The 15,473-nt window shown below is 43.9% G+C and overlaps 1 protein-coding gene across 1 annotated transcript in view; it reads right to left on the reverse strand.

The window, feature by feature from the left end:
* Positions 1-15,473, reverse strand: part of LOC125093545 (cytokine-dependent hematopoietic cell linker-like) — a 194,307-nt gene that overhangs the window by 23,992 nt on the left and 154,842 nt on the right. The window contains exons 10-15 of the mRNA XM_047718888.1: positions 15,015-15,040; positions 14,793-14,812; positions 13,678-13,788; positions 6,540-6,567; positions 3,493-3,511; positions 1,330-1,411 (exon numbers count right to left, since the gene is read on the reverse strand). Coding sequence (XP_047574844.1) covers positions 1,330-1,411; positions 3,493-3,511; positions 6,540-6,567; positions 13,678-13,788; positions 14,793-14,812; positions 15,015-15,040 — 286 coding nt within the window. The remainder of the gene's footprint in view (positions 1-1,329; positions 1,412-3,492; positions 3,512-6,539; positions 6,568-13,677; positions 13,789-14,792; positions 14,813-15,014; positions 15,041-15,473) is intronic.

Raw genomic sequence — 15,473 nt, forward strand, 5'->3', positions numbered from 1 at the left:
GAGAAAACTATGGATTAGTATGAGGAAATCCATAAGAGAAAGAAGATTATAAAATATAGGAAAAGACAATTGAAACAACAACAAGCAAGTGAGGGAAGGGGAGGTAACGGGGGATAGAGATCACACCCTTGATGCGCAGGCTTGACCTGTGGCAGTGAGAGCTGACATTTTTCGGGAACTTGCAGTAGGCCTGGATCTGCTCTCAGTGTCTACTGTAGGACAAGCAACGTTGCCCAAGGATGTGGTTTGCTAGTGATGAGGCTGGGCAGTCTGATTCTGGTGGGTCTCTCCTGACCATGACTCTGTTCTACCATAGATAAGGTACACTCCCTATAAGTATTTATTGAGTAAATAAAATACAGCATCTTAACTGTGGGCAGGACACCAGGGAAAGTCAGATTTCAGCATTTTCAGAATTAAGCCATGATTGGCAGCATGGGCTACTGTTTGGGTTTCGAAGTTGAACTTGACTTCAGTGGTAAGGAACCCCTCCTCTCTGGGCCTCATTTATTCCTTCCAAAGAGTGGGTTAGAACTATCTCTTAAATTCAGTGTGGCTTTCAGCTGGGGTCTGATGGCTGAAGAGGGGTTTGCCAAACAGGGAGAGGGTCCTGAGAAGGAAATATGGAGGGAGGTGGTATAGACAGAGGAATAGCATGTGCACATGTCCTGCATTAAGTGAAAACAGGGGCTGAGACAGTGGGAAAGTGGCATGATCTGAGGTCGGAACTGCTGACCAGCCAGGGGTCATAGGGACCTTAGAAGCACTAATTTTGGAGGTCCTGGATTTTGTTGTAAGGAAGCCAGCACTGATTTATAGTGACCTTGGTCAGTGAATCACTGATCTGAGCCTTTGCTTCCTCGAATCTTCAGTTGGGATAGTAGTTGTCGTAATAACCCGATCAGGCAAATGTTAAATTAGATAATGGCATTTTCAACCCTCAACCATCTATAAAGTTTTGCTCAAAAATAGCTGTCAGTTTGCAGGTGGTAACCTATAAGTTACCAACTGAGAATAACTAGAAATGGCCAATTTTTCCCCCAGACTGATTTGCCTCCATTCCAGTTAATCCTGTCTAGTTCATATCCAAGCCTTCAGATCTCCCAAACTTCTCTAACAAGCAATTGCTAGTAAATTGCAGGAAGAACAATGCCATCAGCTTCCCTAACAACTGTGACTCACATATTTCCCTTGGGCCTCATCACTGGGCTTCATTATCAAAGACCAAAGACTTCCCATTCTTCAGGAAGCCTTGGTGCGTCATTATCCAGGACAACACATGGCCTGATCCCCAGGCTGCCACCCAACAAGGCATTCCTGTCTCCTTACCTGGCAGTGGCAAGAGGAATCTCTGGAGGGCTTTGATTTCGTGACAGGTGAATTGATTCAGGTTTCATCTGATAATGAGGAACTGCATAAAGGAGTTGCACAATGGTCAGATTGTAAAAAGAAAATGATTGGGGACCTAATGGAACTTCCATAATTTCATCTGAGTGATCTCTGATTAAGATTGGGTTGTTGGTGATCAGCAGAAACTGTAGCCTATGTATTCTACAACTCTCCTGGCTCCTGTGGGTGGCTTTTCCCTGGGGCTATAAAAACCACTTTGAATTGTGAATATTTGATAGGATCAAGAGTCCTGAATCTGGAATTCATCATTGAGGTTCCAGAAATACAGAATATCACATTGGAAGGTATTTGTTTTCGGAAGGGCTTGGCGTGGAAGTGAACCGAAGTTGAATTCTGCATTCAAGTGAGAACTTACATAGGAACATAAATAAAACAGGGAAACTGGAGGACTTCTCTGGGCAGGGGCTTGCCCAGTGCTGGCCCACGCCCTCCTGAAGTCTTGCATCTCTTCAGCAACAGGGCTAGAGAGCTCCCAGGATTCTGACGTAGACTAGCCGTGCCTGCCTGCTTGCCCGCAGGCATATATTTTCTCAAAATTTCCCCTTTGATCTTTAAGTTTTCAAAAGATCTGCCAACCGTATGAACTGGAGTTATTTAGTAATTACATATGCCATGGATGTGACCACTATTTATTTTCTTTTCATCATGAATAGATTTTAATCTACTATCCAAATCACCAAGGGATATAATCATACTATGATATGAAATGCCATAAAACACTCTCCCTGTGGCTGTCCTTAGGGGTGAAGTTAAGGAAGCATATCGACCTTGACATGTCTTAATTCTGGTTGTTGCTCTGTGCTCTTCCTCTGTCCAAGGTGGGTCACAGACTGGACACCTCTGATTGAAGGGCTGTGAATACTTCAAGTGTAATTGGGGTTGATGCCTGGTCCACTAGTCACCTATCCCGTAAAATCATTTCATGTCATCAGCAGCCACCCAGAGCCTCTGTCCCTCGTGTGCTGGTCAATGTGACATCGCTGCACTGATAATCTCAGAAGTTCAAGGCAACAGTATCTGAACATTTTAGTGAGGATGTTGAGCTTTGGTGTGGAAAAGGCACAGTTTCCTTTAGGTCTTAAAATTATTTAGAATTGCCAACGGACCCCCACTTCTCCATCAAGGACCCCTGAGAATCTACAAACCCAGGTTAGGCCCATTGAAGCCTAACTCCCAAGAAGAGCAGACTTGAGACCCACAGAGGCAACACAACATGGCCAAAACCACCGAGTGAGTCGGTAGCAGCCTCTGAAATCCGAACCAATGTTGCTTTGTGGGACTATGCTGCCTGTGTTCACCGTTTGGGCCGTGGCTCAGGCCCTTGGCTTTGACATAACTGATCATCATAAGTGAATGGTGAATGGTATTTCAAAGGTAGGCATGATCATACTGTTGCTTAGCATGCCAACTACTGAATGAGTGTTGGATTGCATTGCACAGCAACACCAATGATGTGTGCACACATATATGTGTGTGTGCACAATCAGAGGAGGGTATGCATGTGTGTGCATGGGTTCCATCAAAGCCAGAGAGACCAAGAGCTTCCCTGGAGCAGTGGGCCAGCCAGGTCTTTTTTTTTAAATCTTTTTTTTTATTTTTTAAAATTTTATTTATTTATTTGACAGACAGAGATTACAAGTAGGCAGAGAGGCAGGCAGAGAGAGAGGAGGAAACAGGCTCCCTGCTGAGCTGAGAGCCCGATGCGGGGCTTGATCCCAGGACTCCGAGATCATGACCTGAGCTGAAGGCAGAGGCTTTAACCCACTGAGCCATCCAGGCGCCCCCCAGCCACGTCTTTCTAAAGTGGCAGAGGCAGACTGTGTGCCTCCTTGTCAGGTGCCTGCGGCAGAAGAAGGACCTCCAGCTCGGCCCCAATTTTAATCACCTTGTTTCAACAAGAGGGCTCTTGAGTAGACTAGGAGGCCCTGGGCCCATCTGGATCACATCATCGTGCATACACGCAGGTGCTCCTTGATCCCAGGCCCTGAAACAATCCTTTCTAAAAATGACTAATGCTATAAATCTGGAAATGGAACTCAACCTAATGGTATCAGGGTATGAAAACAAATGTAAACAGCTTACCTCGATCTGTCCCAAGGACCTGCATTGAATTAACAACAAAAAATGATGTTGCGTGAGTCTTGGTGATAGAGAATTTTACATTAAACCTGTGTTTTGGAGCAATTGGTTAGTAGAATTTGAGCAACATTTTTGTTAGTATAGATTTTTTAAAACCTACAAATAATTCTCCAAAAGACTAAGCAAAAATAAAAATGTTATACTCTCTGTGTGATGCAACAGGCAAATCTGCTGATGAGGTTAAAATTACTTTGGCTCTTCTGAAAACAGGTGAACCATAGCCATCAAGAAACCTTAGGATTGCTCCTATTTTCATCCCAATAATTCCATCGATGAGACTTTTTTCCCTAAGAAAATTTTTGGACCAATATTTGGACCCATTTCCATGCACAAAGACTTGTCCAGTAATCATTCCTTATAGTGTCAAACCCTGGAAACGATCTACGTGACCATCTAAGTGAGAACTGTTAAGTCAATTTTGGTGCTATACTGATTTATCAGAATTATAAATGCATGGAAAGTATTTATGTAGAGTATGGGATAGGATTATGCTCCAATTATGTCTCAATGTTACATGAAAAGTTTAGGCTACAAACTGGACTTATGATGTATTTACAATGCAGGAGTGTGTGTGAGGGTGTGTGTATGTGTGTGTGGGGGGGAGTGTACTGACCCTTGGAGCCCAGGTCTCCTGACTCACATTGTCTTCCCAGACAAGAAACCTTTAGCAACAAACAGCTCAGAGAGGCATCGAACCTCTTGACTGAAGCTCGGCAACAGGCAAGCCCCTTTGTTTTGAAAGCCTCGGTGTCCCCTTGGATTCTGGCAAGAGGCCATACATTTCATCATAGACAGCAAAGCAGGCAAATCTATAGGCTAAGTAAAAAGGGTAATGAATCCGTTCTAAGGAGTGGTTTGAGAGTCTCCCCACTGAGCCTTGCGTGGGACTTTGGACATGGCGGTTCCAAGTGCCCAGTCAGAGGCTGCTGCGGAGACAGTCTTGTTGAAGACAAATCTCAGGATTGTTGAAGGAGTTGGGGGAGCAGAGCTGGAAACACGGCTGAAAAGCTATCCTTCTGGGAGAGCAGGTGTTTTCCTTAATTGGGATCTAGCCCACTTTGTGCTTGAGGGCTCTGAATTTGAGCAATTAGAAAAGTGGGGTAAAATCTCTCATTTATCTACTTTACCTTTGTTGTTAGAAAATAAACATTCAAGTTAAGTAGTGATGCCTGCTTTATTATGTCTCTCCCTCCATTCCCATCCTTCTCTCTTTCCCTCCTCCTCCTCCTTCTCCTTCTTCCTTTTTTTTTTTTTTTCTTTCAAGCTACTTTAGCTCAGAAGTGTCTCTGAGTTTCCTGAGGCAGAGCGTCATAGTGTGGGGAGTGGACCAGGATTTTCAGGGGCTGGCCCTGTCTTCTGCCAGCTGTGGGGACTCTGGAAAGTCTTCAACCTCCCTCGAGGCTTCTTTTTTCTCTTAGGGTTTTGTGAGAATTAAATGAGACAATGAGTCTCTCTTTGACAACTATAATGTGCTGTGTGAATTTGAGTTGGGGTGGGCAGCACACAATTTCTGCTGGGAACGAGTTCTGGTTCCCAAGATATAATGTGAGTAAGCACTTCACACCCAAGCTTGGCTTTTGTCCTATGAGATGGGCTTTTGTGGTGGAGAAATGGCCTTGACTCTCAGCCCAGACAAACAATGGGGAAGTATCTTGGCAAAAGATAAGGAGGAAGAATGTGTTTTTCCAGTAGGCGGTGTTGTGTTTTAGATGATATCTACTCCTAGAATGCCAACCGAAGTCGCAAAGAAAACAAACTGTCCTGCATGACCCCCACTGTCTGAGGCTCGCTACTTCCTTCTTGCTCCTAAGTGATTGGAGAGCCTATTTTCCTTACAGGCTGACCTATGAGTTGCGGACTATAGATCATCTTGTGTGCCAGCCATCTGCTACCGGGGACACATAAATTCTACCCACAGGAACGAAGCGGTGGAGTCAGAGAGTGCCCAGCAGCAGAGTGCCACACCCACCTTTCTCCTTCCCGGGGGCACTTGGAAAACCCAAAAACTCCCAGAAGAGGAGGACCTGGGTGAGGTCCTGATTGGAACTAGGGCTGGCCTTCTCATTCAACAGTTATGTGCTGTCCTCTTTGCCATGTTTATCTGATGGATGAGAGGTAGTAAGTGTCTTATTTAGTGACAAGTGAGAAGCGTGACTTGATTTTAGCATTCTCATAAAACCAAATAAGAACAAAAGAAAGACAGAACAAAAGAAAGAAAGAAAATAGATTAACCTATGCTGTCCAGATGTAAGAGCATAGTCGAAATACTAAAACAAGAACCATGCTCCTTAGGAAGCCAGTGGGAATGAGGTGAGGCCACTCTATCTGTTGGACAGTGGCTTTCCATCCGTCACAGCGGACCCATCATTTCCTCATTGGGAGTTAAGGAGCTGAGTGTGGAAGGGCTCTAAGGCAGCTCCATGATACCTGACTTTCCTGCTGTTTATTGAGCTTCTACAGCTCACTTGGTCATTATGCACTTTCTTTGACTTATTTTAACTTTTTCACAACAACCTTGCAAAGAAGTATTATCTTTCTCTATTTTGTGGCCGTGGGGTTTTGTGTGTATTCAAATCCAGGTCTGTGTGGTCTATATTTAAAATGTTTTGTACTGAGCCGTCTTGTCTTTCGTTTGAAGAACAAATGGTAAGGTATATTACCATTTCCAACATCTTATTTCTGGAAGGCTGAAGACTGGAGGTCATTGGTGGAAGCTTTATGTCTTCTGTGGAAACTGGGATGCTCTTCACTGGACTAGTGAACTCTGAGTATCTTCAGGTCACAAAATAAGACCTTGGTCTCAGATCTGGACCTTCACTTGTTTTACTTTAGTTTTCTCATCTTTAGAGTAGAGATATTAATACATTTGAGTATAGCCATTATGAAAATTAATTGTGATAAAGTCTCTGAATCAAATAGTGTCTTGCCCATCACAGACATTAATGCACAGAAATCCCTTCTTTGTTTCTGAGGACAAAATTACCACTTACCTCACTTAAGTCCTTTAAGCTTATCTGCCTGTAAGGAAAAGAGATATGGTGTTACATAAAATACAGTTCATAATGATCAAGATAAAATCACTCTGAGCCCTTAAAAACCTTTGACTGCATTTTCATTGCCAAATTAACAGCCCATGGTCCAGTGTGATATTCATCACTGTTCTTTAAAGTGAAAGCCAGGTTATTTCTCTCATAATTTTCTAAGAAGCAGAAGTTATGAGGGAATACAAAAGGTGGTGACAGAAAGGACATGAATAAACTAGCTTCTCATTTTTGGAAAATTTCAGTAATGTCATCATTTCTCCTCATATTTGGTTTTCCATGTTGGGTTTCATTAGCATAGTCAGATCTGCTATTATCTTGATTGCAAAACTCTGAGGGTTTTGTTTTGAGGAAATATAAAGAGTCTTAAATATGACGTTGTAGGGTACAGCGGGATCCCAGGAAGCTGTGGGTTAGAGGAAGGATGCTTCCATGAGGGAGACTGAGACATACCATGGAATGGATGATGGGGAAAGAACTCAATGCACGGTGTGTTGATGTGCGCCCTGGCCACATCTCAGAAGAGCTAGCAAGCCTTTCATGGATACTGACAATTCAGTCAGTTCACCTCTCTGAACCTTGTCTTTCTCATCTGTGAAATGGCCACAGGAGCATTCATTTAGGATTGCTAGCAATAAGGATGACAATGTGGGGCACTCAGTGGGTACTGCTGTTGGGATGTGGTCAAAGGCCAATGAGGAGTGACAGGCACATTCTGTCTGCCTGGGTCTGCCAGTGAGAGCCTGGTCCTGAGGGAATGTGGAGAGGTTGAGGCAACAACACCAGCCTCAGAAGGCAACATTTGATCTAGAGAGACGGAGATGAGCCCAGGAGCACACAGCGCTCAGATGCTGTATCCTGTTCTCAGACAACTAAGCAGCAGGCAAGTGGAGTGAGGGCCGTGTTTTGTAACCAGTTCATCATCCCATCAGAGATGGTACCTCTACCCGAAGCCTCCCCCTTTCAATGGGGCAAATGGGAAGAAAGAGAGATAGGATCAGAAGTAATAAAGTTGAACAGACACCCATAGTATTAATTATTCGGGTTAAGTTGAGGCTAATTTTTGTTTTTAATGTTTAAGAGACTCTGGCGTTTTAGGATTACTGACCGTTTGGCCATGTGGCTTCAATTTAAGATGTGCAATTGATTTTAGACTTGTGATTTTAAGTTCCAAGAGTCAAGTTGTGTTCAACTCCATTTCTAAAGATTGCAAACTGTTTGAGAGAACTTGAATTTGTCTAGATTTCTCTATTTACCTTATTAGATTTATAAAAGTTGTTAAAGTAAGTTTTGCTCATTAGGGTTTAAAGTTAGATGTATACAGGTATTTCAGATGTTTAAGATTTAACTGACTTTGTAAATAAGTCTTATTTTCTAAGGTTCCTTAACCTATGCAGTGTGACAGAGTGTCCTTCTGTCTAGATGAAATTGCCTGATTTATAAATAAGTATTATACTTGATCGACGGAAATGGGAATCTTCAGGAAAGCTAGGCTTTGGAAGCAGTAGCATTAAAAAATGGATTTTTACGTGATAACCCAAGCAGTAGTAGGAGCCTTTTCTGTGCATGACAACGTCTCTGGACCTGGGAATGCCTCTGTTGACAAGACTCCCCAAGTTAGTTGCTCCCTTTACCTATAAAATGAAGTCATCTGGCTTTGGTGGTGGTTGGGGGTGTTTGGGGGAGACCTGCACCCTCACAAAATGCAGACCAGGGTGGGGACCTGTCTGCCCACCCCAATGGCACCACGCCACCTCCCTATGAGCATCTTTCATCTCGTGTAAGTGGTCCTGTGTTCTGTTTTGGAGATGGCCCATAAGCCGTGGTCACCACTTACATGGCAGGAATAAGCTTCCCCATGTCTTTCCTGTTCATAATATATGCTCTGTGTGTATTTGAGGATAATCCATTTTACTGTAAAAATAACCCTTCTTGAGCCTCCCTTAGATTTTGCTGAGTTTTACATAAACTGGGTTTGAATCCTTGCGCTGTCATCTGTGAGCTCCCTCATCCTCTGGAAGTGAAGTCCCTTCTCTGAAGCTTGGTTTTCCCACCTGTAAAATGGGTAAACCCACACAGAAATGAAGAGGGTTGATTAAGGTTCTCATGAAATAATATACGTGAAAGTTATTTGGAAGAAAATAACACCTTCCATCTGCATCCATTAAACACTTTCTTTTAAATGAAACTTTCGTTCCGAGATAATTGTAGGTCTCATGCTCGTGTAAGAACTTATACAGAGGGATCCTGTGTGCACTCATCCAGTTTTCCCCAATGGTGATATCTTGCAGCACTATAATAATAATAATTAAAGTCACATTCTAAAATCAGTATTTCCTGTAAGTACCATTCCCATGCAAATTTGTATGCTTCTTGGTAATCAATGCTTCCTCTCTCTTTCAAGGACTCTGGTTTCTCAATATCTCCATGGATTTTTGTTGTTGTTGTTGTTTTCACTTCCCAAATCATCAGAATGTACATTTTTGTCCTTGAGATGGCTTGAACTGTGGTGGTGCCAGCTTTGCTGGTTGAAAAGGGAAAACCGTAGCTGGGCAGACAGGTGTTTTGTTGGTTAAATAGCAGGTACCTTCTGTAAATTACATTTTGTCCGAACCCTGCAGCGTGGGGTTGGATTTTGCTGAAGCTGCAGGGAGACGTCATGGCTCATGACCTCTCTGCATTTCTGTGTCCCACTCAGAACACTGGGGATTGTGATACTGTTTTCTGCACAGTGTGGTTGTGGAACTGCATGAGGTCAAGCAACCGAAAGACCCCAGAGTGGACCCATTGTGTAACAAGAGCTCCCCAAATGTCGTTACTCTGATGATTACTCAGGATGCTTTTATTTGGTGCACGTGTGATGGTATTAAAATTATAAGGGTTAGTTATTAAAATTATAAGGCTCAAGTTACTCCCTTTTTAATCACTTTCTAATTATGCCAAAGAGAGAGTCTCCATGCAGTGGTGACTTTATCTAAATATTGCTCTTGCATTTTATTTGTCTTCCCTTTCAAGAGAGAAAAAATGCCACAGGCTCAAAGTTTGGGTCTGAAACTGTCTGTGTTGTAGTTATGCTAATGATGTTCCCCTTTAAATAAATTTCCTTACTTTAAAAAAATGAGCTGAGCCAAAAATATGAAGTACCCGGATATGATAAAAATCATAATAACGGTACACGAATGGTTGAGAATGCCCAACGAACATTCCCCAGACTTCGAAGTTCTCTAGTTTTCAGTCGTCAGTGAAGGATTTAAGTGGCATTTTCATGAACTGAAGTGCTTCGATTCAGCAATCGTTTTGTGAAGCCAAGACCTAGCTTTCAAGTAGAGACTGGCCGAGATGGTGGAGACAAATGGTTGCAGCAATAGGCAGACCCACATTCACTGTCAGGAGAGCAGAGTCCATTGTAAAGGGCTGCAGCTGCCGTCAGTGACTGCGGTGGATTACCACATGTAAATCGCAGCCTCTCTTGATGGAGGCCGTCCACCTCAGAGCGCCCATGGAGCAGCTGGTAGGAGGGGAGTGGGTACCAGCCTTCCTGTGCCGTCTAGAGCAGTTCAGCTCTCCAGTGTCCCTTCTGTTTTCAGAGAAAGTGAACCTTGCCACAGCCTCCTGGGGTTGTTGACAAGCAACATGTGGGTCATTAGTAATGGCCATCTGATTCCCAATATGGCACCCAACTCAAATGAATTTGGAAGCTCTCCTTTTACGGCAAAACTCTTTCTTATTCATGGTGATATTCCCAGTGTCTCACACAGGCTCTGCATGTTTTTGACCTCTCCATAGTCCTGCAGCAGCCTTATAACTTTGACCAAGTCACCTAACCTCTGTGAATCTTAGTGACCTACGTGCCCAAAGGGTAAGGAAGTGATTTTTATGAGGCACCTACTGTGAACCAGCCAGTGAGCCTTCAAAAACCATACTTTAGAGGACTGAGCCTTTAGAAAACCATCTTTTAGAAGGATACAGTGAGATGGGATGTCATAACACTGTGGAGGGGTTGATGGTGAAGAGACCCAGCCAGTTCTCGTCACATCTAAAAGTGATTAAACAAATTTAGCTCTGGCTGCAGAAACTCAAGAGGATGCAGAACTTGTAAAGACTCCAACACCATGGCATTGGCTGCATGATAGGTTGAAGTGATCCAGACTGCAGAGGAACTCATTTTCAGATCAAGGAGTATTATTTTAGACCCTGGAAGCTGGAGCATATGTAGGAACGGCTGAAAGACCATCAAAGCTTTACTGACAGATAGATTCCTGGAATCTGGCTCCCTCTGGGCCCTTAGCCCTGGCTGTGTATCAGATTGCCCCCAGGGGAGCATTACAAGACAGTGATGACTGCTTCTCCCCTCTCTGAGTGATAATGCAGATCCTGGGGAATAGGACATTTTTTTTTTTTAAAGATTTTATTCATTTATTTGACAGACAGAGAAATCACAAGTAGGCAGAGAGGCAGGCAGAGAGAGAGGAGGAAGCAGGCTCCCCACTGAGCAGAGAGCCCGATGTGGGGCCCGATCCCAAGACCCTGGGACCACGACCCAAGCCGAAGGCAGAGGCCTCAACCCACTGAGTCACCCAGGTGCCCCGGGAATAGGACTTTTTAAAAAAGCTTTCCTAATTATTTTAATGTAAAGCCAAAATGAGGAACATTGTACTAGGATATAGAGTCTGTATTTCGAGAGAAAATAGGGTCATGGGTGCCTAATTCTGTCGGGTAGAGATGGGAAATGATGTTCAGGTGTTTCTCTTTCTTTCCTGTGCCGTGATACTCTCCTAGGCACTCTAGAAAGATCACTGCCACTCTTGTCACGTGGGGACGATTACACTGTTCTCACCAACATGGAAACTCAGAAGTGTTTGAGAGCTTTATGAGATCATGTAGCCAGAAGTGGCTCAGCTGGGATCCAAACCCAGTTCTGCTGTGTCCCAACACCTGTGCTTTCTGGCATAAAGACACTGAAGGAAGAGAAGATCCTCTTTTTTTCCTCCATACCGAACAACCTCATCCGCTCTGATATTTTATTCATCCTATGTTCTGCCTCTTTGCTCTCTGAGTTTTGACCAGTTCTGGATGTATTAGACTATTCGGTCAGTAGGGTCCAGGATGATACATTTCACATTTCCAATGCTGATGACATCACTTCATGGGTTTGATGGTCTATTGTTGGCTGTTGTTGCCTCCCTGTCTCTCGTGCTTTGAAACGAGAAATCAAAATAGAGCAAATTTGGTGACTCCTAGTCTGGCTAGGACCCTCTGGAAATGGCAGAAGGAAATACAGATTTATCAAAGGTGTACTATGTGCCAGGCAGACCCTGTCCTGGGAACTATGCACACTGAAATGAGTCAGTCCCCACTTTTTGGGTGGAACAGACTTGTATCCAGATAATTATATGGGGTGGGAGATGGGCAAAGGCACCAACAGGAGCAGGCTCAAGGTCACAGCTATGTCCTAGGTGGGCAGTGTTGAACGCTTGTCATGATTTGTCTTGTGTAATTCTCACATGAACCCGTGAGGTAGGTGATAGGTATTACTGTCATCCTCACTTTACAGCCCAGGAAGATGAGGGCTGGGTGAAGATTAGTTATTTGCTCTAAAGCAGGTCCTCAACCTCTGCACTATGGACCTTGGAGGGTTCATTATCCTTTGTCACAGGGCTGGCCCATACACTGCAGGGTGTTTGGTGGCATATCTGACCTCTACCCACCAGATGCCAGGAGCATTCCCACCACCCGACCCGTCAAAACAAAATATGTCTCTGGATACTGCCAATTTCCCTGAGGCCAGAGTCACCTCCAGCCGAGAACTGCTGCCCCCTATCTTCCATTTCATAAGAAAGATCACCTGAATTTCAACTGGGGCAGCTGGAATTGACACCTGAAGGCTTGCGTCCCTTCCCACACTGCAAGGCCAGTGGAGAAACCAGCAGACGAAGGGAAATGGCACTGGGCAGAGAATGAGGGATGTTCCTCCAGGGGAGGAGGTGTGTTTGTGTGGGGCTGCAAAGGATGAACAGAGGAAGAGACATCGGCCAGAAAAATAAGGTGGAAATGGTATTTTAGGCTCATTGGCATTCGTCATCAGAACCAGTGCTGACTGGGTTCTCCACAGAATCTCAAAATGTGCCTGATATTTTGAATTTCTGTTATCTACGAAAAATGCTTACTAAGTGATGCCTCGTACTCCAACCTGATGATTCAAGCTTGCAGTAGGAAAGCATCATTCATTCCATGCAGGAACGAGAGAGAAATGTTCATCTTTGTTCTGACTTCTAAAGTAAGGAAATTTTGCAAATCCAAACTCTCTTGGGGAAAGAAAAGCTCCTATTCTCCTTTGTTACATTTTGCGATTGTTGCTGGCTGCCTGATGCCCAACACATTTGGAAGTGGGACTCTGTCAGTCAGCTTAATGCCAGAGACTTGGCTTTTTAATTATTTGTCAAAATGGCAATAACGTTTCTGACAAATGGGTTTTTCTGTGGGGTAATATTCCCACAGCTGGGGTGGGTGGTGAGAAGCTGAGGGACAGTACTGGTCTGCAAATAGCCTGAATCCCCTTTCAGTTTTTACATAACAAGTCCTGATTCCTTTCTGGAACTTAACATTTTATTCAACAACAATTCAGGTCTCAAGTGAGCCTTTGCTTCAATAACTCATTTTATTACAAAGAAGATGTGTTTTCTTTCTTTCTTTCTTTCTTTCTTTCTTTCTTTCTTTCTTTCTTCCTTTCTTTCTTTCTTTCTTTCACGAGTTTATTTATGTATTTGACAGAGAGAGAGAGCGCAAGCAGGGGGAGCAGCAGGCAGAGGAAGAGGGAGAGGCAGGCTCTCCACTGAGCAGGGAGCCCGATGCTGGACTCGATCCCAGGACCCTGAGATCATGACCTGAACTGAAAGCAGATACCCAACCAACTGAGCCACCCAGGCGCCCCAAGAAGGTATACTTTCTGTTAAGGAATCAAAGAGCAGTTTTCTAAGAGTATTTTCCCTCCAGGCATCATTGGCTCCTCCTTCCCAAGTCCCCCTCACCCTCCGGAGCCCACCAGCCTCCCTGGACATTTCACCAGCAACAACACCAAACCTGTCACCTGGGTCCTTTCTGGACATTGGGGAGGCTGAGCCTCTGAGGGAGGGGCGACCAGCTACTCTCCGGCTGTGGGGGCAAGGGCTGGTACTTCTTTGGAAGAGTGGCAAGTGGCCTGTGGGAAGAGTTGCAGTGAGAGTCTGAGAAGGTTTGCTGGGCAGGAGTCTGCTCAGCCAGCCCTGCCCTCCGTGTCCCCAGCTTTGGGTGGGGAGTCCATTTTGGGGTGCTGGCTGCTTGACAGAGCAATCTGATCCTTTTTAGGTAGCTGCAATTATCAGAGTACGGTAGTCATTCTCCTAATGAGCTTAGAGCTCCCTTCCTGCAACATGCTCTTTGGTCTTGTTCTTTTTTCCAGAAGGGGTGATGCCATTTTCTGTAGGGCATCATAGAGTTCCCAATATGCCACCTGTCTGAGACTGAGAAAGACACAAGCTCTTTAAATGCCCCCCCAGAATTACGAACATGTTTGAGAGTCAGTGAATGTCTCACGCACCCTTTTATTTTGACATTCAGTCATTTATAAAGACTTTTGGGCACTACTGATGGAGGCTCTGGATGCAGAGAGCAAAGACATAGTCCATGCTCAAGACACTTCCCTTCAGTGTGGCAGAGAGAGAAACCATGAGAGGTTACCAGCAAGGGTATTTCGCTCTGCGACAGAGGTCCTCTCGGGTCCCTGAGTAGGACAGCAGTGACCGACTCACCAGGAGCCTGTGAAGTCAAGGCTATGGCTCTTGCCTTCATGCATATGTACAATAGAATAACAGTAGTATTTCTATATATACTAGATAGAAAAATCTATGTGCACATATAAATATAGGCCTATCCCTTGCAAGTTCCTGAAGGCAATTCGTAGCGCTGGTAATGTCTGGGGGTTTCTGTACTAAATGGAGGGAAGAAATGGGAGAGGATGGGAAAGATGCAGGGCACACATCACGGATTGATGAGTGAAGGTACATTGAGTGGCTGGCTTGTTCGACCTTGTTCACTGCCAGTTTATCTTAGTTTCTCCACATCAACGGTTCATGTTTTTCTTTTTTAAATTCTGGAACTTTTCAAATTCTGGAACTAATCAGTTAAGTGTGTAGCAAAATACAATTTCTATTTTAGGTGTCTTACCGAGGAGGTGGTAAAGGAGTCTGCAGAAGGAAAGAGAATCAGAAATTAAATTTATTGTTCTCTGAGCAGAAATAATGGTTAACAATTTTGGGGTTTACAAATAGAAATGACAAATCCAACCAAACATCTGGGATGCACTTTTCAAGTGCTAAGTCTTTACGTTGTCCACATCCCTCTAAAATAAAGAGTGGGTGACAAACACATTTTAATGATTTCTCTTACCTTGTTTCCCTTTGTGGGTCTGTCTCCTGAAACATAAGAGGGAGAGCAGTGAGTGTATGGAAAATATCATCAAGCTAGTTTTGCATATGTTTGAATGGAAATCATTTCCATTTGAATAATCTTAGTGATAATGTCAAGTAAGTTTTGTTGAGATCTTAGGTACCCAGGACCTAATAATTCTAGTTAGGTGATTTCATTTGATCCTGGCCTTTGTTCTGGAAGTGACAACTGAGGTATGGGGAAGTTACCCTCTAGTCACCTGGAAAATGGTAGAAAGAAGACTTTAGTGCATGCGATATGGCTCTCAAGGTGCGGCTCTTGACCACTAATTTGTGATTAGAATTAAAATCTTTATATATCTCTACTGTTATATCATTGTTTCACATTTCTGCCAAACACGCTTCACTGGACATTTCTGAGCAAAGGAAAATAGCATCACAGAATTTTCCAGATGGAAGG

This window comes from Lutra lutra, chromosome 2 (genome assembly GCF_902655055.1).
Source record: "Lutra lutra chromosome 2, mLutLut1.2, whole genome shotgun sequence".
NCBI classification, from domain to species: Eukaryota; Metazoa; Chordata; class Mammalia; order Carnivora; family Mustelidae; genus Lutra; species Lutra lutra.